Source organism: Bombus terrestris, chromosome 10 (genome assembly GCF_910591885.1).
Source record: "Bombus terrestris chromosome 10, iyBomTerr1.2, whole genome shotgun sequence".
NCBI classification, from domain to species: domain Eukaryota; kingdom Metazoa; phylum Arthropoda; class Insecta; order Hymenoptera; family Apidae; genus Bombus; species Bombus terrestris.
The window spans coordinates 10,877,224-10,903,028 of NC_063278.1; the positions used below are offsets into that span (position 1 = coordinate 10,877,224).

Genomic DNA, 25,805 nt, shown 5'->3' on the forward strand with positions numbered 1-25,805 from the left:
AGCCAACGTTACGGAAATAGATTTCGGCTGGTGGCGATGCAACAGCTTCTTGTAGACGACGAGCAGTGCTGAACGGTCGGAAGCAGCCAGTACCGTGACGACCAGTTCCCGAGGAAAACCGGAGAAATCGCCTCCGCGAGGTCCCACATGAATGTGAGTGTCGATCTTCCTTTCACGAGTGCCATTATCCGCCGCGTATCGGTGCCCGTGCGTGACGTTCCCTGATCCCGGGCCCATAGTGCGTCCTTTGTTTTCTACGTGCTCGCCGATAACACGGTGCATCAATCTGGAAACGCTCCACCGCGTACAACTTCCACCATCTTACCCTATTCTACTCTTTTCTTCGTCGACGCCTTGAAATTCTCCCAAATTCTCTTTCTCTCTCTCTCTCACACACACACACACACACACACACACACACTCTCTCTCTCTCTCTCTCTCTCTCTCACTCTCTCTCACTCTCCCTTTCTCGCGGAACGATGTATTTTTGAGGAAATAAAAACTTTATATAGAGAGCTATAAGCTTTATCTTGTTCAAAATGTGTGGAAAAGTGTCGATGCAATGGAGCAAAAACGCACTGTACCGATGCGGACAATGGAAAAGATTCATCGTTACGTTTTTGTAATTATTGCGATGAAACTCCAAGGAGTTTTAGGTCTCCCCCCCCCCCCCCCCCGCATAAAATAGCGGCATCCAGGTTGCATAAAGTAGTGACGATGTAAGAATGCGAAAATACGAAAATTTGTTACACCTATGGCAACAATCGAAGAGATTTATGTCATGTTACATTTCTGTGATTATTTTAAAGAAGCTTGAGAAGATAGGAGTTTGTGGAAAGCATTAGGCCTTCCGTCGTCGAACTTGCATAGTAACGTGATATAAGAATGTTAGAACACAAAAATACAGCACAGATAATCGAACAAACTTAAATTTTCTCAATTGTTCCAAAAGGATGTAAACCTAAAGCGATCGAGAGACGAAGCAGCGCGATGAGAGGCAGGCAGAATCGATGAGAATAAACCAGCGAATTTCACCGGTTTTACTTTCGCGAGGTGAAACGGAAGTGCATCGTAAGACGCACAATCGATGCGAATCTTCGTGTGTATGTACCGCGGAGGACACGAGAGGATATACGCTCGTGTCGGAAGTTTCCGTCGGTTTCACGTGCAGTTCCACGTTTTTTCTTCCGGTGCAGACCAGAAACCGGGGATTGAAAAGCGGATTGTTTATGAAGACACGCGATGCTAGCTACGCTTTTACAGGCGTGCAGCTCGGTGACACTATCGCGGCGAAAGCATCTGAATATTCCGCTTCGTGTGAAACCACCAAGAGGAATGGATATATATAGCGTTCTAATTTAGTTGGATCGGACTTGGAGACGCAGTTTTATGTACTTATGGCTGGTTTCCGGGGTCTGCGTGATTTGTGACACGTGTCAGTGTGGAATAATCAGTTTCTTTCCGTACGATTCTTCCTATAATTGGTCTTGAAATTTCTCGAAGTGATGGATGACGATCACGATGAATATTTCACTACAAAATCGAAACTGATGCTTACTCGTTAGATGGAAGATAATAAGGCTCGCGAAGGGATATTATTACGTAGTTAGAAAAATGTTTGGAGAAGAAACTCGAGTGGGTAGGGAGGAGCTAGAAGTTGGAACGTGACCAACTCTTGTAGACTTTTGCAATTTTGTCGGGAAATAGAGTTTCGTGTAGCACGTTCGCTTTTTATCGAGGCAATTCTCACCTTAAAATTAACTAACATGTCGGATGAAATTCGCATGTTTGTCGGAATTTTTATCTCTACTTTTGTCTGAAACAGAATATTCTTATGATGATCGTGGCAGAATCTAAATTTACAATTCTTGGGAATTAGGTGCTTTGTTGCTCTCGTAGTAGAACAAAAGAGTGTGGACAGTCGAGAAGAACAGAAGGGGTAAACGTTCTAAAGATATAGGGCTCTAATTCGAGGGACTAATTCATGCATGTGGAACTCATGCCGCCGCGAAGGCTGGAACCGCGAAATTACTCTTCTTTAGTAAAAAAAAATTGTTATTCTTTAAGAATTTTTAATGCAATTCGAAAATAAGAAAGTAATACTTTTCCTTTCATTCACAAACGAATAAAATATATCTCTTGCGTAAAAAGTTTAAAAGAGTATGAAGCTAAACGTAAACCTCGATATTTTTAATGCAATTCGAAATTACGAAACCATAAATTGATGAACCATAAAAAACCTCTTTCTTTAATCCATAAATTCATTAACGAACGAAATATATTTGCCGCGTAAACGGTTATAAAAACGAAAAATGTAAATGCAAATAATTGAAATAAATTCCAAAAGGTCTGGATTAAATATCGAGGAAAGGTTGAATGAATTTGTGTGGATCACGGTGCGATATTTATGTATTTTACGTATACATGTCAACGCGAAGAGATATAGCGTCGCGTGGCTCGATTTTATTTCGAGACGCGGAACACGATTTTTCCTCGTAAAAATAGATTCGATTTTGGCCTCTTCCGGCGAAGAATCAACCGTGTGACGTCACGCTTTCTCGAGGATCCACTCGAAAAATCTCGTCTAGCGAAGTCACTCTACTCAGACACCCAGTCCAAGGTGCGATGACATGAATTCACGTACAGCTTGGCAGCTGAACACGAGTTACTAGATGCTGCCAGCTTGTCATCCCAATTCGAGACTGCAAGAATGCATCGCACCTATACAAACAATTAAAGAGATTCATTGTGCAGGCGACTGCATTTATCAATTTCATTTTTTCTACTCTTAACTACTTCCACGGGATCCTGGTGCAATCCATATATTATATAAATTTTCACTAATTTTACTTTTAAGTAATATATAACATTAAGTAACTGAATAAATGATAACTGTCAATTAGATTGTGCTTTATACATATATCATTACACGCGGGCCTCAAAACTTCAACGGAAAGTTAATGTACTTTCATCTGACAAGGATAAAAATCATTGGAGAAGCGTAACAACAACTGTGATTAGGAAAACTTCATTCATAACCGTTAACGTAAAAATGTATATACTTCCTAAGATATAGATAATTCTAATAAATATTATGTTAGAATTCAAATGAAAATTCTTCGAGGTTCTTTCAATAATTATTAAATACCTATTTTACAGAACCCGGGAGCTGAAAAATGGCGCCCGATGGCCATCTCGAACCCATCGACCCGGTTGCGCATGGCAAGGTCCATGCCCCACTGGGTACTGGTGCGTAACTCTCCCGTCAATCTCTCTTCTTTCTCTTTCAATCAATCTTAAATACGCAATTTTTCATCCTTAAAAGGCGCAACAGCAGAAGGATGCGGAGCAGAAGCAGCAACGCCAACCACCGACCCCACCGAAAGTCCCACCGCCATCGCTCTCCGGAGACTGTGGTGACCCAGACTACGAGATCATCGAATTTCCGACCCGACCGCAAGCACAGAAGTCCTCGACACCGGGAATGACGTACAAGTGCGCCCTATGTGGCACCGAGAACGTCTTCGCCCGTTGCGATATTTGCAATGGGAATTATTGCGAAGCCTGCGATGACATGAACCACAAGCACCCAAAAAGAAAAAACCACGTACGAAGAAGAATCTTGACCGATCTAGCGACTAAAACGCGACCACCTCTACCTCCGAAAGGAGAAAATGTATCATCTCCGCCGCCAATCCCACCGCCAAGAAGAAATCGCAAGAGCGCTCAGGTAGGATGCAACCTGGCCTGAAGCTTTCATCCCTTTCCGCGAATTTTCTTTCAGGCTGACGACGTCTTGCTGATCTTAGGTACCTTTGAGCTTCAGATCCAGAATCTATTCGGACGATTGTTAGTGGATTGTATCGGGATCAACGGAAACCAAGTTGCGAAGATCACGAATCTTCAAACACAACGAGCAAAGAGCTCGTAACACAAAGAGCAATTGCAACTTTGTCTCCTGTGACCTCGAGTCGTTTATCGATGAATGTTGTTTTGTTGAATAGATGTTGCTTCTTACTCGTTGTTAGCTGTACCACGCTTCGAGCGGCGCCAGTTTCGCTGATTTCTGCGAAAGAACACGTCACACCGAGGCACCGTGAAGATTGTTAATCGAACATCGTCAATCACATCGAGCTTTAAATAGTCATCTAAGAGTTGTTCCACAGATACATCGACAGATTTTATAGAGATCTTTATTATTGTATATCGACGTTGTTTCTTCTTAATACACCACGTTACCGCAAAAATACTACTGCCGTATTCACTGATACCTGTTCACTCTTTCAACTCTGTCGATAATAACGTAACGGCGGGAAAAGATACGTGCTGACACAATTTACGGAAGCACTATGCAAATTTTGTATGCTCGTGCTTTTGTCTTCGAGCGACTGACACGACGGTGAATATGGCAGAACACGGTGAACACGGTGATTCGATTTAACCGTCATACACCGTTTCGTATTTCCCGTACCGTTACTAAAACATCGTTTTATTATATGCATATATTTTATTCACTAAAAATACACATTGTTACACAGATTAGATAATTATTTTCAGCTTACAGCAATGACACTGATCATCGCCATTTCTTTGTCGCTAACGTAGAATTAAGAATCGATTTATTCGAAGTCTAATTTGTTACATTCACGTTATTTAAGTTGCAAGCATTCTCGATTCGTCGAGGACATCGTTTAATTTATTTTCTTTTCTACTAACGCTTTGTTTATCATCGATTTAGCCTCGCACGTCGCCGCAATTTAATTTTAGCGCTGCTGCCTTCAACCGCGAACACCCGCCATCTTCTTCTTCTTTCGAATACCTTTTTCCATCGTCGTCTATCCACGAAAAACAGAAACACAGAAAACGTTTTCAACGATCATGATGGAAAAAACGACAACGTTTCCAAACGATGGCCATGTAATAAAGTTCAGGTTTCGCGCTTAGGCTAAATCGACGCAAAACCAGGGATCTACGAATCTCTCCTTGATCGAAAGAGTCGACAGCTTGAAGCGAGCTCTTCCAAACACCACCAGGCCACTGTCAGCCACCCTTGACACGAAAACAGTGTCGAAATCCATGCAGTCTGTAAATACTATCACCAACGATGGAACCGGATCAGGATCAGGGACTGACAAAATGTCTACACTGCAGGTAAACTATTTTGTCAACTATTCTTGTCGTAACATTAAATTGGTGCGTATAAAATGTTATTTGTTCAAATAATAGATTTCTATACACATATACTTAATTCAAGCAATTACAATATGCAATTCGACACAATATACTTTTTCAATGATCAACTAGTTCCATTATTCCAGGTTTACATATAAAAGTTATTGGTTCTAGAATTTAAAAATTCTTAGAATACTGTAGCTGTTACAGCTTCTTTTAAAACAATTTGTATATCAAAAGATCTTTGGTGGAATAGGGGATGTCATTGATCTTTCCAAGTGAAACAGTCGATGTGATTAATAATTGACGGTAGAACAAAATTTAACGAGTCGTATTTATTCGTCAAATTCAAATTTCATAGGAACGACATTCCATATGCACCAATCTAATAGAAAACTTTAATGAACATTTTACACGTTCCTCTATTATTCAATAGTAGTACTTGACGTTTAATGAATGCAACCTATTATTCATCGAATACCATTTACTATTACGTACACCGCAACATTATTCGGTAATTCAGTAGGCTTCTACTATTCATCGAGTATTATAAAATAACTAATTAATATTTGAAACATTCACGCATTATACAGTACTTGGTCTATTAAGTGCTGTTTAGCAGTGCGCCTCCGTATTAAATAATAATACGAGATATGTATTTAACAAACGTGTAAAATGGCTGGTAAAGGTAGAAACGTGAATTGTTTAACACACATACGAATATTCAGGAAAGGTATAGGAAATATCAGGAAGCAATGAGAGCGCAGGATGTTAACAGAAGGAGGCATCCTCCCTCTGATATCTCGAGAGATACATTGAATACAAGGCCACTGAGCGTAGGCAGCCCGAAACTTACGCCTTCGGTACCACCGCCGCCGCCGCCTAGATCTATGATGCAATCGGCCAGTGTTTGCGATTTATCATCGCCACACATGTGGAGTCCAGGAATGCATCAGGTAATTTTATTAAGCTAAACATCACAAATGAATGTCGTCCCATTAATTGACGTAGTCTCTATTTTGGAACTATACAAAGAAATTTTTGTATGAATTTGTTTTTTTAATTGATCGTATGCAAATGTAGATTTATTTTTAAATAAAAACATATATATGTTATGTATCGAGATAAATGTATGAAGATATTTGTATTAAATCTATCGAAAATAAATTAAGATTATAATAAAATTAGAGAAAAAAAATTCCGATACCTTCCAAATTTGTATTTTTACAATACAATAGCTCTAATAAACGATGATCGAACGCGTTATTAGCAACAAACAAGAGCTTTATCGGCCATAAAAATTATAAATATTTATATTCTCGAGTTAATAATGTAATAGAAATTTATTTTAATCCACAAAATTTATCAGTGACTGAACATTTATCGTTTCATATTAAATTAAATTTACTATTGAATTTTATTGTAGGCTCAATCAATGGCGCATCTAGGTCCTGGAGGTATTCCAATAATGTGGTACCCGCCGAATCCACCATGGGACATGACCATGGGTGGTTCCACGATGAGTCTAAATCACCCAACAATGTGGGGTTATCCCATGGGATTCCCTCCGTCACAAATGCTTCCACCACACTATCCGGGTTCTATATCAAGATCACATAGCCCAGCGAGGAGCGTGAAATCCAGCAGAAGATCGAGAGCAGTCTCGCCCTCACCAAGTCTGAAATCTAGGAAATCATTAGCCAGCAGATCACGATCGAGAAGATCGCAAGGATCACCGTCTGACGCTAGTTCTGAAGACTCTGGTGAATCAGATTTCGACGACAGGCTCTCTAAAAGTTCTAGAGGCACCAGACGTGGAAGTGTGTCTAGGAGTACAAGGCAAAGGAGCTACCATGAAGATGATGGGTCTAGAAATTTGTTAAATAGAAATCGTCGCGAGTAAGTTAGAAATTTGATTAATAATTTGAAATTCGTATTAGTAAACTGCGGATGTTTATGGGTTTGTGAAAAATTCAGAGGTGGAAAAATGCACGCAGTATACGTGATATGCAAAAATATGTAAAATTATCATTCCAATATATTTAAAGCAAAATTTGTTTTTCATTTAATCGAGTTAATTGCTATCACACAAACGAAAGTTTCATCAGTTGTAAAATATAGAGATGGAAATTTATTAAAATTGAAATGTTCATTAAATTATTTTATAAGTTTAATGGCTCGTGTAGAACCGTATCATAGAAAAAGAAATCCAGATTCCATCTCTTTAGATATCTCCACAAAAATATGAAATTGCATAAATATCCACAATCTAAATGTCGCAGATTCTACGAAAAAGATTCTGGAATATTTTAAATATAATAATTCGATATTTTACAGACGGCTAATGTCAGAAGAAAGAATGACCAGTACAGAGGATCAATGGTCCGAGAATCACTCTATCAAACGATATCCAACATCACCAAAGAACCATGATGAATTTCAAAAGAACACTCTAAATTCACGACGACGATACGACCAAGACGAACGCAGGCTCTCCAGGCTGGATTCGCGATTAGATCGCGTTCAAAACGGCAGTTATCGTCGTAGACGAAGCACCGACGATGACTCTTCAGACCGAAAGTCCACGCTACAAACACGCTCTAGAGTAACCAGTTCCTCCGACGATCACTTCGACAGATCAGAGATGGTTCCTCGACGAAGGGACGACGAGATGATTCCAAGAAGAGCTTCCTCTGTGAGAAGAGAAGTAAGTTTGGACGATCTCGAAAGAACCTCTCGTAGAGACTCTCAAAGGCCATCTATAGACAGTGACACACAAATTACCAGAAGAACTCCTTCCAGAGAAGCCTCTAGAAGAATCCAAGAAGTAGAAAGAATTGATAACTCACGATCTATTAGGGATGAAGACGATGTACCACGTGCTACGAAGAATCTACGAAGTCGTGAAGCTTCGCGTGATAGAGAAAGTGTCTCAAGAAGAGAGTCTTCGTTGAGAAAAGAAATGGAAGAAGCAGAGAGAATTTCTGTTAGAAGAATGTCGTCCCATGATTCTGATAGTCAAAGCATTAGAAAAACTCCATCTCGTGAATCAGTTTCTAGGAAGATACGTGAAAATGAGGATCGAGACGTGACGCGATCTGTGAATAAGAATCAAGAAGAAGTTCGGCGATATATCGAGACAGAAGATCGAGAAGTTAGACAATTTATTGAAGAAGAGAAAAGAAGGGAAGAAACTTTAGTAAAGAAGATGGAAAATGAAAGAAGTAAACATTTAGAAAGATCACCATCGGTAAGCAAAGAAGAGAAGCATGGATCAACGAGTGTGGATCAACGTAACAAGTCGCCCAAAAACGTGAAACTGAGAGAGGAAACGAGTACCACGATGGAAATCCCTAAAGAAGAATGGGCATGCGAGCATTGTACTTTCATTAACGATTTAAAGGATCGTGTCTGCGTAGTTTGTTGCAAAACGAGGAGCAGCGCGTTGCCACCAAGTAGCGAAGAAAATCAAGAAGATGTTCAAAGTGGTTTGAGTGAGATTTCTAAAAATGAATTAGCGACTACATCCAGCAACATTAGCAACCCTAGTCCTGATCTGGAAAAGAGAACCAGCCTGTTAAAGATTTCAAACAGCGAAGAGAGCGGGGATAGTGGTTCCACAAAGAACAAAGGTAGAGCAAGGCGTAAAATCAGCTTTTCGTTTGGTACCAAGTCGAATCAGTGATTAGAATTATTGTACCTGTTCTCTTCTTGAGTGTTTCTCCCTTTTTCCCTCGGTCCATGCACTCTGTCTGTCCTACTTCCTTTTTTTTACAAAAATTAAAGAAATAGCTGAATAAAAGATGCGATTGTCCTCTGTCGATGTATATCCTTGGATGAATAATAAAGAGACATGAAAAGTGTTTCTTACACGATCAGTGGATACCAAATGCATAGTCGTATTTGAAATGAAGCCACTCTCTCATTCATTTTCATTTCTCTTCTTTTTTTTTTAAGATCATGTCTGATACAATTATTATTCATTCAAGAGGAGCTAGTTTCAAGCATGAACGTGCATTTGGCTGATGTTCTTTCCACCCGGAATTCGTTGTCGAATTATTTCTCATTGTAAATCCTGAAGATCATAACATTCTCTGGTCTTGAAGCTGAATATCATTAACAGAAAAAAAATGTTTAATTTTTTCTTATCTGCAAAAAAAATTTTTTCTTTTTAAATATACAAATCCTTAGAGAGTAACAAAAATAATATGTATATCCTGCCTGTTTGTATTTTCGATGATTCTAATGCCCCTTTTCTTGTACTGTGAAGATTTATACGTAATAATTTCACGAAGGTAACAGTCTGCATCAAAATGACGTTTTTCATTAATTCAAGTCTAAGATTCTAAATATTCGTAAAAAAGAAACTACGGATGCTTATGTATTTATACAAAAATGGAAATGCAAGAAAGCACAGAATACCTACGATACGGTTATATACAAATATGCAAAATATCCAAAAGAATATTTGATGAAGGAAACAAATATTTGCCTGGTTTCGAATTTTTATCTATAAAAATACAAATTTGCATAAACATCCGCAACGTTACCCACGGTATTACCAAATTAACATCTAAAACATGACCTGATTACTTAAATTTACAGGTTCCGCCACGCACGAAGATTCTCCTGCGATAGTTCCAGAGAAATCAATCGTTGAATCCTCGTCAGTGATAAGAAACGAGCCTACATTAATAGCAAACGATATATCAATGACAACCAAGAGCACCGATGCTCCAAGCAATATCGTTTCTTCGAAAATAAATGAGGAAGAACCAATGAAACGACCAATGCTCGAGAAAATTCCAAAAAGTCATTCAGTTTCCACCGGAACCTCTCCTCCTCCTCAGAACATTTCCACTCAAGTAAGGGAAGATAGGACATCTTTTTTTTATCGCAAAATAGGTCATTGGTAAAAGGTAAAAGAAGCACGAACGGGATATGAAATATACTTTTCAGACGTACGACTATCCTCCAGCAAGAAGTAGCGCTGGATTCGTAAGAGCTGCATCCACCTCAAAGGGATTATTATATTATGAAGACAGCGACGCGGAGGTAATACGAAAGATTAATATGTAGATATTAAAGTTCTTTTATCGAAACAAAAGTCTCGTAGTTCAAATATTTCAGATTATTTAAAACGAGTTACAATAGTCTTATCTTTGGCTTTTGAAAGTTATCAAGCTCATTGGAAAGGATGTTTGATTGATAATTTTGGAAGATGAGTAACAAATGCGCTCTTCGATTTTTGACACTGGAACTACCAATAATATATTCTTAAATGTCAGAAGTAGATTATTAGAATTAACTGAAAAACATTCCCAAAATGGGTTCTTAAATTAATACCAATGAACTTTCGTTTGAAATATTTTTTATAAACTATCAAAAGTAACTCAAACGTTACAATGATCGATTCCTGTCTCATAATATGGATGGCCATAATTAAAAATAAATAGCAACTTCGATAAAAGTTAGCCGCAATTTTTTCAGAGACAATTACATACTTTTTAATAATTGCAAAAACAATAGAACTCGAGAAAACCTCGTCGTTTTTAGAAACATGGTAATTTTAGCATTAACGCAAAGCATTTAAAGTACATTCATCCAAAGACCTAGCAACCTCATGAAACGGCTTACAATTAATAAAAAGGATGCCGAGCGTCTGTTTCAGGAACAAACTAGATTCGCCAATAGTCCAGATCTGTATCCGCGAACGATTCAGGAGCAGTATCTTCAGCAGTTGATCAGCGGTCCCAGCAGAGATCGTACACGAAGAAATTCCATCGACTCCACCCACCTTTATTACCGTTCCAGGGTAAACTTGACAGCTATCCCTCGAGAGCTATTGGTTTCTAATCCGATCTAATCTCCAATACAATTTAACACACGATTTCGATTGTGCCAGTTTCGTAGCCTCGGTGTGAACGTAGGCAGGAATTACAATTTACAACCTTTTACAGCGCCACTTCTACCTATCATTCCAACCGGAACTTCTAAGAAAATATTCTCTGCATTCAAATTTTTCTACAACTGTGTGACTATTAATCTAATAAACAACAAATTTTTGTTACGTGCTATAGATTGTTCTAGACTAGCCTTAATATAGTCTTAAGCCTGTAAAATTGTTCATTTCTCGTTGTTACTCTGCAGAAAGTGCATCTTACGACGATGAGACCTTCCTACAACTGTTTTTGACGTGTGCATCCTTCGTAAGTCTATTTTAATTATCGTCAATCGAATTATTCTTCGTGTTTCAGGAATCGAGCCAACCAAGATTCTTCGAAGCTGGCCCAAGTTCACAGGGAATTTCAACGTTGACACGACAAGGTTTGGAGATCGTGGAGCTTCTACGGGAAGCCGAGAAACACGGCTATTCCACGGATGATGTTCAGGTGGCCTTGTCACAGGGTGCAAGTAACCCGATCGACTGGCTGAAGACGCAGTGGCCCCATTTGGTGGAAACTGTACAAGTTTTAGTTACTACTCAAGGAAAAGAACTGAAGGAGAACAATGTCGGGGTGCTTTCCGCCATCGAGGCGAAAGAAGCCTTGAGAGCTACAAAGGGAGACGTTTGGAACGCTGTCGCCATGGCTGTTCAACGTAGACAGCTAAAAGTAAGAATTTTAGACATATTTTTCGTTAGAATCTTTCGAATTGAAGGACTGCAACAAAGAGACAGCTCCAATATTTAAATTGTATCTGTAATTATCAGAAGCTAAAGAAAGCTCGTATTAACATGAATATTAGTTGACTATGAACTTGTAGCACGTCAGTTGAGTTTTGTTGATTTAGTGAAATTAAGGAAAATGGTACCGTTTTTTTTTTTTTGCAACAATTTCTTTAATTTTCGAATGTTATGTTGAACTTTATTATGAGAAAAATGAAACGGAAATTTGACAGTGCGAGGAAATTATGAAGAAAGGCAACTTCGCAATGGCGGAAGTGGTGAAATCATTGGAAAATAATTCTGGTGCCGAGGACGCGGCTTTGTTCGAGCTGCAAAAGAATCAGCTCAAGCCGTTCTTGATGAGAATCTGGGGTCCTCCGGTTGGGGTGGAAAACGATGAGGCTGCACCGCGGGAAGGTCAGTAAATATTACGTATCACTTATCTGATTATATCAAATAAAAAACAGATTGAATAATTTTTAAGTATAGCCTGTATAATAAAATCGCAGATGTATTGTACTATTTCATAATTAAAAAGTAATTTTGAATTTCTTAAATAATCCTCTTAAAATTAATCCTTATCATATTATTTGTTTGATTGGTATAATGAAATCATGCATAATAGGAATCCTTTGATTATTTTGCCTAGTATCGTAGAAATATATCCTCGAACTTTTCATTATACAAATCTTTATATTTGATAAATATTCGTTTTACCAAAGATATAGTTTCGTTCTTAACTTTTCATTCACGATGATCGAGTTGAAATAATTTCAGATACAGCAGGTGCGGTCGGTGGTGGAACGGATGGTTCCGAACAGGTTACCAACGTGTCGGACGCTGAAGCCAGGAAGCAGGTAATGTCACCAATCGTAGAAAATTTCGTCGCGTTGCAGGCCGACTTTCAAAAGCAACTGGCAGCCCTCAGACAACTGACCGATAACTGGCAACATGACAAAGACCCCCTGAATACGTTCGGTAATAAGCCTGATAATCTGTATCAAGTTAACACTGACGATCGAATCGTTCTAATCGATAAAAATCTGGTCCCAAGGGCCGTACAAGACCTCGATGTAGCCAGCACTCTTAAAACACTGGAGAACGAGGAACCAAAACGAACCAATCAAGGCGATACTAAATTAATAAGAATTAATAAGACCGATACGTCCATTATAACTGAAAAACAAGACCAAAATAACAATTCCACTGTAAAGGTAATTAAAGAACAAGTTCAGAATCTATCAGAAAATTTATTAAACCAGAATCAGATCAACGTTGAAAAGAAATTAACGATAGAAAATATTTCACATACGAAAGAAAATAAAAAAATTCGATGGGACGAGTTGCAAAAAGAAAATATCGATGTAACTAAACCCACATTACCTGAGGATATTGATCCAGCTGCTGTACCTAAGGACAACGACCCAAACATCAGTATTTCGATAAATTTAATTGAGAAAGACATGCTTAATCAATCAGAAAATTTGTTAAAGGAGAGTCCGAGCGAACAAAAGATAAAAGAGATCTCAGTTCCTGATACAAAAGAGGGTAGAAGTGTAGATGAAGAAGTTAGTGTCTCGTCTTCCAGTGTAGTAGAAGAATCATTGTATAAAGCAGAAGCCAAAACGAACGATGTAACCGGGTCGAAAAAGAATGTAAAGCAAACGGTGGGGATGAGTTTAAAAGTAACTGAGGTAAAGGGCGAGGAAGGTGGTTCACGCGTAAAAGAAAGCGAAACGAAGTCTCAAAAGATTTCAGATGCCGGTCAAAGCAGCCAAGGAATAGATAAAGCTTCTTCGTCGCGTTCGGAGAAAAACGAATCGCCATCCCAAAAGCCTTCTGATCCTCATCAAAGAGCTGTGCAAGTAGATAAAGGCTCTCCTTCAGTGGAGAATGTCCCTTTGCGATCTAACGTATCGGATCACGGTTTACCCGAAAGTGTATCGAAGACGTCCGAATCGGCTCGAGGTTCTTCGCAAACTGGAATCGAACGAGCCGACTTAATAAACCAAATGTTGGAACAAGGCGAAGAGTTCCTTCAAAAGGCAACAACTTCTACAGAATTAATTAAGAGTCTTAAAAATTCCGGCGAAAACGGAGATGCGGGGATTTCAGGGAATATCGACGTAACGAGTAAAGAAACGACGGGATCATTGGATAAATTAAGGCCTATAAAGGAAGATACGAAAGTAGAATCGGGCAACGTTATCGAACAAGCGCAATCACCGATAATTACGGCTGAGAATGGCTCGACAGATCAAAGTTCTGAAAACGTCTCGCCGGAAGCTCGTCCAGAAGGCAACGAGACGCAAGTAGCCACCGTGGAGGCACTGTTATCTGCCGTGAAATCGCTGCCAGAGCAATTACTGGGCCCTTTCATATCGGCAATGCAAATGTTGTCGTCGAAGAAATCGAGCAACGAGACCGATCGAGCGAACGTTCTCGAAGTTGTAACAGAAGATCAGAATTCCACGTCTTTTCAAGCTTCCGGCGAAACTGAGTTTGGCAAGAATGAAAATGTACCTCTGGGAAGCGTCGAAAATGCAGAGGAGCTTGTATCGGATGTAGCCGAAACTGTAACAACCGAAACGACCGCGACTGACATCGAAAAGCTACATGATCTCGAAACGGTACGTAAAAACGAAAAAAGCGATAATATTTCGCATACTAGCGCAGGAGGAGCGACAATGGAGGTGAAATTTAACGGGAATCGGGTCTCAGGAGACACGATAACACTGTTGCAGAGTGGAGAGAAACCCGAAACAACGATAACTAAAGTAAGTTCGCCAGAAGCCGCGAATAATATTAACAGCGATGAAAAGCTAGACAAGGTACCTAATTCTGAGCAGTTATCACATCCAGTACACGAAATCACCAGTGATAGTTCAAAGATATCTTTGGTAGAAGTCGATTCATCTCATCGTTATCATCTCGACGCGAATCCGGAAATTCATACGTTGAACGATCCACCTATTCATGAACGATCATCGTTAAAGGAAGCTAGCAACTCTTCCGTGGCCGGCATCAAAGACCCTCGACCTAACAATGCATCTTTGAACAGGGAATCACTCACAAGCGATAGCTCGATGAGACACAACGGGACCATTGGCGCACAATCATTATCGGACAAGATATCATCCTCGGTCGTATGTGACTCGAGAACGTGTGAATCATCCGACATGCAAACGTCTATCATCGAGACTCGACCTAGCGATAATAACCGTGCGAAATTAATTGATGGCAGTTTGATGACTGACAATAGAAGATCTGAGGATGTTATGTCTGATCGTATATCGCATGATAATAATCATACTAATTCGGTCGTGACCCAGGTAGCAGCATCTTCTCAGTTAGTTAACTTTGAAAATAATTCTGTAGATTACAAAGTTCCCGAAAATTCTAAAATTGAATCGCAGAAAATTTCTGAGGATAATCTTGTTAGAAATTCTGAGTGTAAAATTTTGGAAGATTCGAAAATTGCTGGAGATGAATTTTCTAAGGAAAGTGGAGTTGCTATTCAAGATTCTTCAAAAGATTCTAGAACAGCTCAGGAAATTTCTGCAGATCCTAAGAGTGTTGTAACTTCCAAAGATTCCAAGATCGATGAAATTCCTAGTGATCCTAAATCCTCTGAAATTTCGATGGATTCTGGTATCGTTACACGTGATGTATCGGAAAATAGAACCTTTACTCAAGAAATTTTCGAAAATTCTAAAAACATTATACCTAATACTCCGAAAAATCCTGCATCTATAATCTTTGAAGTTTTAAAGGGTTTTATATCTACTTCAAATGAAGTATCTAATGATCCCAAAATTCTTATTCAAGAAACTTCTTCGGACTTGAAAAGTGGTCTTCACGTAGCTTCTTCAGACTCCAAAGTTATTATCCATGAAGCTTCAGAAGATCCTAAAGCTAGTTCGAAAAAAATACCTAATGATTCCAAAATTACCATTCACGAAGTTCCAAAAAATCCTAAATCTAGTTCAGATGAAACATCTATTGAATCCAAAATTCTTATTCAAGAATCTTCGAAAGACCTGAAAATTGTTGACGAAACTTCTTCAAGTTCTAATATTATTGTCGATGAAGTTTTAGAAGATTCTAAACTTAGTTCATATGAAATATCTACTGATTCCAAGATACCTACCCAAAAAGCTTCGATAGATACGAAAGCTGTTATTGAAGAAGCATTTTCAGATCCCAAAATTGCAAACCATGATTCCAAATCTAGTTCAAAGGAAATATCCAATAATTCCAAAATACTTAGTCAAAAAGCTTCGAAAGATTTTAAAACAGTTGTTGAGAAAGCATGCTCAGATCCCAACATTGCCAACCATGAAGTTTCAGAAGATGCTAAATCTAATTCAAAGGAAATATCCAATAACTCCAAAATACTTAGCCAAGAAGCTTCGAAAGATTTGAAAACAATTGTTGAGAAAGCATGCTCAGATCCCAACATTGCTAACCATGAAGTTTCAGAAGACTCTAAATCTAATTCAGAAGAAATATCCAATAACTCCAAAACACTTAGCCAAAAAGTTTCAAAAGATACGAAAGCTGTTATCGAAGAAACATCTTCAGATCCCAAAATCGCTAACCATGAATTTTCAGAAGATTCTAAATCTAATTCAAAGGAAATTTCTAATGATGCCAACATTTCTATTGAGGAAACGTTGAAAGATTTAAAAATTGTTGACGAGATTTCTCAAAATTTTAATGTTGGTATCCACGAAATTTCGGAGGATTTCGAAGCTATTCCACGCGATGTTCCCAAACGACCATACACTAATACTGCCAAATCAACCCAAGACTCCAAGGTTCAAGAAATTCCTAACAAACCAACAACAATCGTACACGAAACTTCGAAAGCAGTTTTGCATGTGTCTGAAAAAGTAGAGCAGTCTATCGCTGTCGCATGTCACATTCCCCAGAGCAACGACAAAATCGATACTTCGCCAATAACTTCAGCAAGTAAGTCTGTCGACTCTAAAGAAACTCGCGAGCAAATTAATATTCATTTAAAACCTGTCCAAGACGATCACCCTCTATCGGTATCTCCTACAAAAAATAACGATGTAATAAAAGACTCTTTGATAGAGATAAAAAAAGATTCTTCGACGATCGTGGAACGAAATAATTCAAACAAATCGATGGTAACAATCGATGCGAATAACGCGTCAGAAATAGAAAAGAATGATCAAGAGATATTTTCTGGCTCTATTTCGAACAAGGTCGAGGCAAATACAGCTTGCGAAGCAATAGCGAATATCGAACCGGCAATAGTAACTATCTCGAGTGACCCTCGTATTTCCGGTTCCTCGTTGACCTCGCATTCTTTGGACACCGAATCTGCCGTTAACAAGCTAAATTTTACGGATACTAACAACATTCCTAAGAACCTCGTTGTTCCTAATAACGATATGTCGTATAATGCATCGAACTCGAACGAAGAAAGTCAAGTTGTCGAGCTAAATCTGACCGATACGAATCTCGAAACTTACATCGTTCCTAACGTGCTTGGAAACATTAACGAATTTTCCAGTTCGATTCCCTGCAACGATGAAAGTATCACGAAGGATTCGAACAATAACGCGTCCCATTTATATCCTCCAAGCTCAAGTGAAATCGAAGGGAATGAAAGGGAAGAAGATAAGAAAGCAGATGCTGCATTATTTATTAAAGATTCTGTAAATATATTAAAATTCGAATTAAGCGTTAATTCCAATAATAAAAATCCAGAGACTGAGTGTTCGATCATCGATAATATTAACGATGTTCCTCCAGGAGTACCTGAAACTATAGAGATTAAAATCATGGAATCTCCCATGTTAGCGGTGAACGATTGTGCGCCAATAAAGGTTCTAGAAAGTCCATCAGAGAACGAAGTAAAACCGATTGAGACGGCGAAATTGCAAACAGAAAGCGCGACCGAAGCACGCAAGATCGTGACGATTTCGGGAGAAAGCGCGGTAGACGTTGAAAATAATGAAGTAGATGCAAATGAACTTGATAAGACGGTTACCTCGAGAGTTGCAGTCAAGGAGAGATCCAAATCTCCTGCCAAAAAGGTCGGCAGAAGGAGGTCTCCCGTGAAAGTCGTTAAAAAATCTACCGGCATACCGAGAAGGAATTTTGGAAAAGTTAGCCCGAGAGGCGCAACGATTGCAAAGGTGAAAGATGTCGCGGCTGAAATAACTCGAAGATCGACTTCGTCGAACCAAAGGAGAAGTCCAGGAAAAACAATCGCGAAAGTCGTAAAGATCCTTCCATCGAACAGTTCGATAAATAAAACAAAATCAGCAACTAATGCTAGACAGAAGCAAGTTTCAAAAGGTTCCAAATCGACGGAGAAAAAAGTGATTCTGGAAAGGAAATCGACAATCTTGAGTACGTTGTCCAAAGGTTGTGAACAAATTAAAAAGTCAATTATGAATGCACAGACTGACGATAAAAATAGTGGAATGACGGCTAAAAAATCTTCGAAAGGGAACGGCACGTTAAAACGTTCTTTCCTTTCGAGGATTCCCGTATTCACAGCGAGACGTCGATTTCCACAAGCGCAAGAGACTCCAAAAAGTTCTCAGCAATCTTTGAAAGCGGCATCCGGTGACGAGTTAACTAGCACCTCGGCGAAACCATCGATTACCCAACAAACAGCGAGGAAAAGTAGTTCGTCCGGAAGTGCTTCGAAGATCAGAGCAGAACGAAAAATTGAGCCGGATAAAGTCGGAAATTTAAATGACAAAAAGACGGTAATCGTAAAAACTGCAATCACTCGGACGAAGACTTGCGAAAGGAGCGAAAAAACGAAGTCAGCGATGGCATCGGAGAAAAATGACGAGGAAATAGACGTGACTGGGTCCAACGAAGATCAAACGATATCTAAGAAATTGGATTTAAATGATACCACTTCCAGCGAAGAATACGAGCTGGAGGAAGTTTCTGATAATGACTCTTCCACTTCCGACTTCGAGAGCGCAACGGAATCTGAAATATCAGAAACGGGAAAGCAGCTTTCCGATCGCACGTCGGACAGCATCGAAGAACTAACCGATGCTGAAATCATGCTACAGGAAACAATCAACGCGATAAAAGCAAAAATATCTGACTCTGAATTCGAAGATTCTGAAAATGAATACGTAACTGATAATGACAGCCAAGAAGATTCTAATTCCAGTGAAACTCACGTAAACGTGAAGGACTCTTCTTTCGAAGAAGAAGAAGAAGAAGAAGAGATAGAAGAAGTGGAACAAATAGATAATAAAGAACTAAACTATATTTCATCTGAGGAGGACGAAACTTTGAGAGCTGATAGCATTGACGTAAAGGACCATCGAAAGCAAATGACAAATACAGACAACAATACCAAAGAGACATTAAAAAATACCACTTCTAAAACTCATTCCACTAAAAAACCAAAAGAACAGTTAATACCACTAAAGAACAGCACAGACGCAATTAAAGATAAGCCTGGTAAACTAAAGGGGAAACTTGAGATGAACAATAACTCTGGTAAAAACGGGCAGAATAAGACAGATCCTAAGACTGAGGTAGCGAAAGCGAGACGTACGAGCGACAAGCGAGTGAAAGCGAGTCGTAGAGCGAGCACAGGCTGTGATAGAGGGGTAGATCAGGGAGGAACATCGAAGAAACGATTCTCCTTGGTGGCCAGTTGTATCCGTCGGTTCGAGGGCGAAGAAAATACGGAACGGGAATACGTGGAAAGTAGAAGCGGCAACTTGAAGACAGGGGGATCTCCCAAAACGGAGAGGGAGGTCAGTAGACGTCAGTTGTCAGAATCAATTGTCGACTTTGTCAGTACTTGCCGCTGACAGACCAATGTCTACAAACAGCTCGATCAAAAGTGTTGAAACAGCGGATGAGACTTAAAAAAAAATCGCACGAAAAAAAAGAGAAAAAAATACCCGACAGAGTCCCGTTAAAATTTTAACCCTGTTTTGACTGTAGCTTTTAAGCACACTCTTTTTTCCCACCCAACTAGCATACAGTTGGCTCCTTCTCTGTTTGCGCGAGGTAAGTACTCCTCTTGTTTCTCCCCGTGACTAATATTGCTGTTGTATAGCATGTCGCTTTGTTTCGCGTTGCTTCGCTGTGTGTTTAAATTAAAAAGTAACAGAGCAGTGGTGTACACGCGAAAACGTACTCGAGGTTTGTATGCACTCCGCGAAGAAAGCACACCGAGAGTTTAATTTAATATCGTGGAACACGACTTTTCCATCATCCAATTTGTTGGATGCTTTCGGGGATTTTATAGTAATTTAAACGCACGCGAATAACACGCTCTCCTCCGGCACGATCGTTTCGTTCCAGGGAATAAAACAACATCTCTTGACGTGCTTCAAAGAACACAAGCATTAAGCAATTTTTTAATTGTTTACGATCATTGTGTATTCCGTGTTCGTCATTCTGTATTCTTTACGATCGTTCATTTACGTATTAATGTTCCATAATGTCACTTTCAGTAGTTTGTCCGTGACAAATAAACACGATATTAATATTTTATTCACGGACTGGACGACGTTACCTTAAAAATATGCAGAGCTCGTTTCTAGACGTTGGTGTAGTATCTTTTTATCGTACTTTTGCATGTCCATTGTCCTTGTGTACTATTTTGTGCGTCAATCTTTATTCTAAGTCTCAAAAATTCCATAATTTATCTCATAATTTCGGTATTATTTTTAATCGTATTTTCATATTAAATGGATGTGATATACGTGTAATCATATCAGGTCCGTATTGTTTGATCGACACAAAATTGACCGACATTGTTTTCGCTGACACCAAACTTGGTCAACACTAAACTTTATCAGGAACAACTTTGACCGACAACATCGATAATCGACACAAAATTCGACAAACTGTTCACAGTGAACTCGGGCAAAGTACTAACTTGTTTTCTGGTATTGTATCTCGCTTGAACAAATCTAGTCCAGAGCAAATTGAAGCAAATTTATGTTTTGACCAAAAATCGGATACCCCCCGCTCTCTCCCACAAATTGATATTGGTTTGGTTTAGACTTGTTCGTGCGAGCGAGTAACGTGACGGATTCTACCACTCGCTCCTATCCAACACAACATAAAACACTTGTCAATCAACGATTCACTGATTGATAGTTGTCGACTAATTCTTGTACGCGGTAGAAATCAACGACACAAATGTAAATATCGTCGACGAAACTCGGTGACGATGAAAACATTGTCGGTGAAATGATTGCCGGTAATCTAAATATGTCGATGACTAAATATCGTGGTCACGATTCGGTGTCACTGAAATCGTGTCGATGACATGATTATTCATGAAATGATTCTCTGTAAGGTAAATGTTGTGAGAATTTCCTCTGCATTTACAGAGAATTGCTCGACGCCTCTTAGCTGAAGGAAAAGCGTCGAACTACGACGAGGCGGAAGTGGCCGCCAGTTTGCTGGCCTTGAAGTTTGGAGACGTCGAGGCTCTTCATGCGGCTAAAGAGTGTTCCAGCGTAGAATCGGCATTGGCTTTCTTGCAACAAGAATGCGAACTTTGTACAGGTCGCTTTGCGATGAGTCAGGTACTCGAAGCAATACAATACCCATTATCTCATCTTAGAATACAAAACTTGTCTTTTATTTGGACTGATCATGAGTAGACTGCGAATGTTCATGCATGTATAAAAGATTGAAGCCTATAAAGATATGTGGAATACAGACAGACTGTAACACGTAAGAGTATACGAAATATGCTAAGTAAAGTACTATTTATAACATTGAAAAGATTAGAATATTCAAATGAAACCCTCGTTTGAGTTCTAGTTCTTTGACAATGTACACAGAAATTGAAATATCCATGAATATTCGCAGTATAATTGAATTTTAATTGAATTGAAACACATTTTTAATCCCAGATAGTGTCCATGCTGAAATGCGTGCATCGTTGCTGCAACGAGTGCGCGAAGAACTACTTCACCATCCAAATCAGCGACAGAAATATCACGGACGCAGTTTGTCCATTTTGTAAGGAGCCAAACCTAAAAGACGCCAACGAAGACGAAGTGTTAGAATATTTCAGTAACCTGGACATACAACTGAAAACACTTCTAGATCCTCCGATTCATGAACTCTTCCAAAGAAAGCTGAGAGACAGAACATTAATGCAAGATCCGAACTTTAAGTGGTGCATTCAGGTGTTTCTTCTATATAAACCGTACAATCCTCTTTAGTCGACGATTGGAGAAACGTCATGTGTGTTATTTTCAGTGTTCGAGCGGATTTTACGCGGATCCGGATCAGAAGAGATTAATATGTCCCGATTGTCGATCAGTCACGTGTGCGCTGTGTCGAAGACCGGTACGTGCTGACGTTGATAATTATGCGAAAATTAAATGGAAGTTACGTAAGCGCGGACAAACATCCTCTCTGACGGTGGTTTCACTTTCAGTGGGAGAAACAGCACGAAGGAATTACGTGCGAGCAATTTGCTGCTTGGAAAGACGAGAATGACCCGGATAATCAAGCCGCTGGCTTAGCCAAGCACCTCGCGGATAATGGGATAGATTGTCCTAAATGCAAATTTCGCTACTCCTTGTCTAGGGGAGGTAAAGTATTTCAACTGGCTCTCAAGCTTTAATTACTTGGATTGCAATGAATTTTTCTTAAAATGCTGCTAACTTTAAACAAAGAATAGACCTTTTATAGACGGCGCATTCAATTAAGTATAAAGTATTCAAATAATTGCTAAATGAATTTTCCCTGAAATTTTGAAATACATTGCTATTATTAGACTGCGAACATTTTTAAAAGAATAAAAAGAAATAGAAGCTAAATATAGATTTAATTCACGTACTGAAAATTGTAACGAATACTCTACATACTTTGGATATTTTATATATTTGCAGTCTATTATAATCCAGAAATAAATTTAAATAACTCTTACCTAAATTAACCGATGCAGGATTTCATGTTCGTGTAACTTCTCTATGTATTTCAAATAGCTTTATCATTCGAGTAGCCAATTAATTTTGGATAAAAGATATTTCTTAATTTAAATACTAATTTCTGATTAATGTTAACGGTAAATACCGAAAATGATACTTTTTCGTAGGTTGTATGCATTTCACATGTAGCCAGTGCAAGTACGAATTCTGCTGCGGTTGTGGAAAGGCATTCATGATGGGAGCAAAATGCTCGGTCAGTCAGTATTGCGCGAAACTGGGCCTTCACGCGCACCATCCACGAAACTGTCTGTTCTATCTTCGAGATAAGGAGCCCATGCAGTTGCAACAGCTGTTAAGAGATAATGGAATCGAGTACGACACAGAGGGTCCGGCTGGCGAGCGCAAGTGCAAAGTGCAATTGCAGAAAGAAACTCCCACCGGTGTTGTAGATGCGGTATGCAATTCAGATGTCGTTGTGGGACACGCTGGCTTGTGCAGGTAATTTGTTTGTTCCCCCGTAACTCTGCATGCGTTCGCCGTTATTACGACCACCACTTTTATAATTGAATACCTTTCTCGATGAAACCAAGATACCGTTGCAATTATGCGAAAAAAAAAACTCGTACAAATTATCATATTAGAAGGCTAAAAAGAATAAAATAAATTAAAAAAGGAAAAAAGAACGATATAACTTGCGAATAAAATAGAAAATAATACTTTTGAGGTCTTCGTAGTTATCGATCTCCTTTCTAATACTTACTAGTTACTATATTAAACAAAAAGAAAAACAAATCTATTTAAAGAGGTAGGAAACATATAATAAAAATGTTTACTTATTTAAACTTTGAGCCAACACTGGTCTATAAAAAATAATGCAAATGTTAAAGAAATAGCGTCCTTTTATCATAACGAAATATTCAAATATTTAGGATCCACTATATCGAATACCTAGTTCGAAAGATCCGGGAGATCCAACTGGAACCGCTTCCCTTGTTAAACGTAGACGATCTCGAGACTTGCGTGAAACGTGCGGGGATCAAATTGCCCCCGAATTGGTACGGTCGTGATCCGGAACATTACAAGAGGGACTTGATCGAGGTAAATGAAAAGGCATCGTGCATTGCACGACTAAATTCTGGGTACTTTTCCCCGCAGGCAGCACTACATTGAGTACTTGGCGGGCCTGGTACTGAAGGGCAAGCTGGATCCCGTGGCGATCTTTGACTTGAACGATGCCAAGCAAGAGCTGCGCCGTCGGGGAAAAGTTCCCCCTGCGAAGGACCAGGAAATGTCCGAGCGGGATTATCTCGAGGCGTGCATTCAGGTGACTAACAACTCCTCTCCTGTACTCCTGCCCCGACACACTGACCGAATTAACAAGAAATGCACGAAAGTAGACCTTCACGCATGACTTTCGCAACCGAAAAGTGCGACGTGGTGACGCGCACGCGCCTGCACGTTGTCAAAAAAAAGAGATCTGCAATTGTGGATTAGAATTTGATTTCATCCTCGTACATTCTGTTTATTTTAATCTTGAAACGAATAGTAATTTTTCGTACCATTAGGAGGATTTTATTCGTGACATCTAATGTATGGATGTTTTATAGGTTGTACGGAAGGAGATTCCGCTGGAGTGATAAATGGGTAATAATTAATGAACAATATTATGTGAGTTGCGCTTCTGATACATCATGTATAGTGTATTTATTTTATCATATGGACAGTGATGTAGAGAACAATTATTGACGATTAAAGTAAACAAAGATTGAAAATTGTTTAGTATTTAATGTACAAAAGTAATCAGTCTTTTAGTATAGAACTTGAAAACTAAAATATCAATTTTTTTATTCTTCTCGCTGTCTTCTTTTTTTGCTTTATGTATAAAAGGGTGACAGATGTTTTTTATGTAATAAACGTGAATTTGTGTTTATAGAAAATTTTATAAAACACTTTAAAAATAAACTAATTTTCAACAAAGCTCTGTTAAAAAACTATGTAAACTCTTCCTTTTTGGAGGTGTTGCACCTTGATTTATTATGTTTTTTAATCGATCTATATTAATGGTTTTTATTTTCTGAGTTGGTGTAATAAAATTTGCAGTGCTTCCAACTTTTTTTATGTTGGTTTTTTTCAATTCCTCGGTTTGAACATTTTTCTCATTCAAATTTGAAATTCCAGAAACATTTAAGCCAGCTGTTCTATCCTTGGTCCTCTTCTTTTTCCGTTTCTTTGATCTTTCAATACTTTCTGTCCTAATCTTTTGTACTTTTTCCCTTTGTGGTTTATTAAAAGATATTCTTGTACTTTTTGAACAAACTGAGCATTTAAGTACCAACTTGTTCATTTTATTTTTTAAACATTTTTCTGCTAAACTTCTTCTAACTTCAGGTATTCTTTTCTTACCATTATTCATAGAGTGTACAATTTTTTTTATGGATTTAGATAGTGGTTTACCTTGTGATAATCTAATGCTATGATCTATAGTATTCCAAAGTGATCCACAATATGGGCACATCACAGAAGGACCAAAATTTTGAGATGATAGTTGTATTCCACGACTAAATTGCCTACATCTTTCTCTAAAATACAATAACATTAAATATTTAGTAATTTTTTATTTACTCAAAAATATATATAAATATTCAAATAAATAAAATACAGCTTACATGTAAAACGTTTGCAAATTTCTACTTTGTGAACAATTTAATTTTGTAATAAATTGATTCACGTTCCATAAATGTGTTAATTTTTCCATATCTGTTTGTTTACACACACGCACGCACGAAAAAGAAATAATTCATAGAGTATTGTTATGGAGTGTTAGGTTAGAGCTATTTACACTACATACACATAATATGTATATCTTCAATGATAAAATACAAACTTCCGCTTAAACAGTACGTGATACCATTTAGCTTTTAAAAAGTCATTAAATACGAAAAGTATACTGACGAGCGGAACTGATCGAACTGTGTTAAAGTGTGCTACTATACGAACGAAAGAAGTGGTAATATGACTCCTAAACAGATTAC

General features: G+C 38.6%; 2 protein-coding genes across 2 annotated transcripts; one reads left to right on the forward strand and one right to left on the reverse strand.

The window, feature by feature from the left end:
- On the forward strand, positions 1-24,545 carry LOC100645530 (E3 ubiquitin-protein ligase lubel). Its single transcript, XM_048409694.1, has 22 exons — positions 1-153; positions 3,160-3,249; positions 3,326-3,730; positions 4,945-5,151; positions 5,901-6,128; positions 6,599-7,071; positions 7,510-8,804; positions 9,778-10,037; positions 10,132-10,227; positions 10,823-10,987; positions 11,430-11,786; positions 12,073-12,256; positions 12,617-15,688; positions 15,743-19,617; positions 21,214-21,411; positions 21,745-22,023; positions 22,097-22,186; positions 22,278-22,434; positions 22,941-23,271; positions 23,703-23,828; positions 23,929-24,097; positions 24,381-24,545. The coding sequence occupies exons 1-22, from the start codon at positions 148-150 to the stop codon at positions 24,408-24,410; spliced, it is 12,093 nt and encodes a 4,030-aa protein (XP_048265651.1). The 5' UTR covers positions 1-147; the 3' UTR covers positions 24,411-24,545.
- On the reverse strand, positions 24,443-25,582 carry LOC100648948. Its single transcript, XM_003398327.4, has 2 exons — positions 25,440-25,582; positions 24,443-25,352 (listed from the first exon to the last, which is right to left on the reverse strand). Exons 1-2 carry the CDS (start codon positions 25,526-25,528, stop codon positions 24,743-24,745), a joined length of 699 nt encoding a protein of 232 aa, XP_003398375.1. The 5' UTR covers positions 25,529-25,582; the 3' UTR covers positions 24,443-24,742.
- Between the last annotated feature and the right edge of the window lie 223 nt (positions 25,583-25,805).

Bases quoted from the DNA above. Each gene is read 5' to 3' on its own strand.
- LOC100645530 (XM_048409694.1), top strand. The intron at 10,228-10,822 runs GTAATACGAAAG...ATTAATAAAAAG, and splicing joins ATGAAGACAGCGACGCGGAG to GATGCCGAGCGTCTGTTTCA. The intron at 23,272-23,702 runs GTAATTTGTTTG...TCAAATATTTAG, and splicing joins GGACACGCTGGCTTGTGCAG to GATCCACTATATCGAATACC.
- LOC100648948 (XM_003398327.4), bottom strand. From the start codon at position 25,528: ATGGAAAAATTAACACATTTATGGAACGTGAATCAATTTATTACAAAA. The intron at 25,353-25,439 runs GTAAGCTGTATT...ATTGTATTTTAG, and splicing joins AATTTGCAAACGTTTTACAT to AGAAAGATGTAGGCAATTTA.